Genomic DNA, 2500 nt, shown 5'->3' on the forward strand with positions numbered 1-2500 from the left:
CCAGAACAATGGTGGTGGCCGGCTCGTCCAATCACAGGAACCGAAATGCTGAGGAATCCACAGCTGGCCAATCAGGACCGTCGCCAAACAAAGAAGGAGGTCACAACGTGTGTTCGAAGAGCCAGGAGGACGCGCTCCAGAGACCCGAGAGCTCGATGCAAACACCTGGCTGCGTGCCCAGAGCCCAACACACACACACGCACACACACACACACACACACACTGTCCCAGACAAGCACCTTAACTGCACATGACAGATCTGAAAACAAAAGTCAAGAAATCAAACTTGAAACACAGCTTCTCTGCCGTAGAGAATGTACTAAGACTTCTGAAGAGGCCGAGGACAAGTGCAACCTTCCTGACCCCATTCCTACGAAAGCACTTACAGCAGCTTGTCCTTATATGCGTATACATACATACTGTACATACATCTATGTCAAATGTTATATAAATATACTTATATGTTTTTATATGGATTTTATATGGTATACTACATGCATATGTAATTGCTGCACATGTGTTTGTACCTCTTTGCTATTTCTCACTTTCAACTGCTGGAATTATAATATATATATATATATATATATGCTTAATGTATACAGGGTTTTGTCAGGCTGTTTTTGATATCCACCTGAATTCCTGCTAGTATTTATGATGTGACCAAACACAGAGTTGTTTGAAATGAAGTCTGCTTCGCGATGGGTGCTCTTGTCGTCTGTTGTAGTTGTGTGGGTGCAGTCTTACATGCTGATATGATCGGAAACAGAGGGAGATCATTATTTCAAGAGATTACAAGGTAAGAGGTACAGACACGAATTAAGTAATAATTTTATATTCCTTTATACATACTGAGATTACTGTGGATGTTTATGGTTGTACTCGAATGTGTTTCTGGTGGTACTCTGTGCGTGATGTCACATTTTATTCGATAAAATAAGCCAGTGCTCAGCGTTTTGGGTTCTGTTTGTGTTTCTGTTTAATTCTGTGCCCTCTGTAAAGCCCTGAGGAGATTATTTCTCTCATCAATATCATGTTTATGTACCTGAGCATTAGTAACCGAGGCATGCCTCTCTGTTTGAGTACATTTACTGTAATTGAGCAGATAAGAGAGGGTAATGCAATCTCATTTCGGCTCATTTTAGAAGCACAGCTGGCTTAGTGTTGCCAAAGAGCTCAGTGACACCCCCTTGTGGTGAAAGACATACATGGACATTGCTTTATTCATTTCTTTTTTTTTTCTCCTTTGATTTGATTTGAGTCACTTGAAGCTTTACCAGAAAAAGAACACACCAATATTCAGTTAATGTCTGTGAAACGTGCTTTTCATTTAACTTTTATTGGCTTTCATTTCCTTTATATAGTGCCACCTAAATAAAACATTTCTTTGACTTTTACTATACAGCATCATACAATAAGCCCTTTCAATCAGAAGAACACACATTTTTAACTATGATACATGTTGTAGATTGTCATTACGCACACAAATGGGATGTCTCTTCCAAAAGTATTTTCCATTTTTCACCCATAGAGGGCAGTAATAAGCTGCACATGGCCCAACGCTCTAGTGTGGAACGGGTCACGCCAGGCAAAGGCACATAGTTACAGTAATTGGTTATTAATGTGAGCTTTTTATGATATCACACAGCAATGATTTTACATGATTTGTGTTGTGTCAAATACACATCTCAGCAAATCATACCCATGACCTGGGTCTTGTTGGCACTTGACTCTGTCAGCTGAGCAACAAGAACCAAACACATTGGAGGGCTGAGTCTCACAATTGGTCATTTATCAGAATTATCCAAGTCAATCTACAGTGTGGGGATAAGCCCCCATATTTCCTGTAGTTGTTCATCTAAGGAACTGAACCCATGACTTTGGTAAGTTATTCCTGCTTATGCTTTGTGTTGCTGGTATCCGCTGCGTAATCTCTGTTTTACTGTAAGCACTCGTAAGTTTACCCAGCAATGAGCCCAACGCTCTCTAATTGTGAGTAAGTCTCTTGGGACTCAGTTCCCAGAAGTGTGGCCTTCTTTTGGGCTGGGTCTAGGCTTGGGTTGTTGACCTCTGAAAAGGTTACACAACTTCTCAGACGGGCAACGCTGCCTCTTCCAGGGAACTGCCACACCGAGACAGCACCAAAACTGCCCCAACAATCACCTACCGGTCATATTTGAGTCACATTGAAAACACCATTTCTGATGTGTTCAGTGCATAGATGGAAGTAGGAAGTAGACAGGAGACAGGTCAAAGGTCAGTCTGGACCACTTACCACTCCTGTCTGTCACCTGCATGTCACTGTGTCATTCAGACAAGACGAGTCAGTCTACACTCTCCTGCAGATGACTCTGTGCTGCTCTGTCTGAGGCAGTGGAGACTTAGTGAAACAGAAACCTTGTGATCAGATACAGTCTTACGCTTAGGGTAGGAGATCTGTCATATACATTGTCTCATATTTAATGCGTTGGTTTGAATGCTTCTATACAGATTTATTATCAAA

The 2500-nt window shown here is 41.6% G+C and overlaps 1 protein-coding gene across 4 annotated transcripts in view; it reads left to right on the forward strand.

Moving 5' to 3' along the window:
• Positions 1–953, forward strand: part of hivep3a (HIVEP zinc finger 3a) — a 37005-nt gene extending 36052 nt beyond the window's left edge. For all 4 annotated transcript variants that reach the window (XM_031586246.2, XM_031586249.2, XM_031586247.1 and 1 more), the window contains one exon: positions 1–953. This exon is cut by the window's left edge and continues 298 nt beyond it. In XM_031586246.2, the coding sequence (XP_031442106.1) occupies positions 1–254 (254 nt within the window). In that variant the 3' untranslated portion in view covers positions 255–953.
• Positions 954–2500: the final 1547 nt, after the last annotated feature.

This window comes from Clupea harengus, chromosome 19, assembly GCF_900700415.2.
Source record: "Clupea harengus chromosome 19, Ch_v2.0.2, whole genome shotgun sequence".
Classification (NCBI taxonomy): Eukaryota; Metazoa; Chordata; class Actinopteri; order Clupeiformes; family Clupeidae; genus Clupea; species Clupea harengus.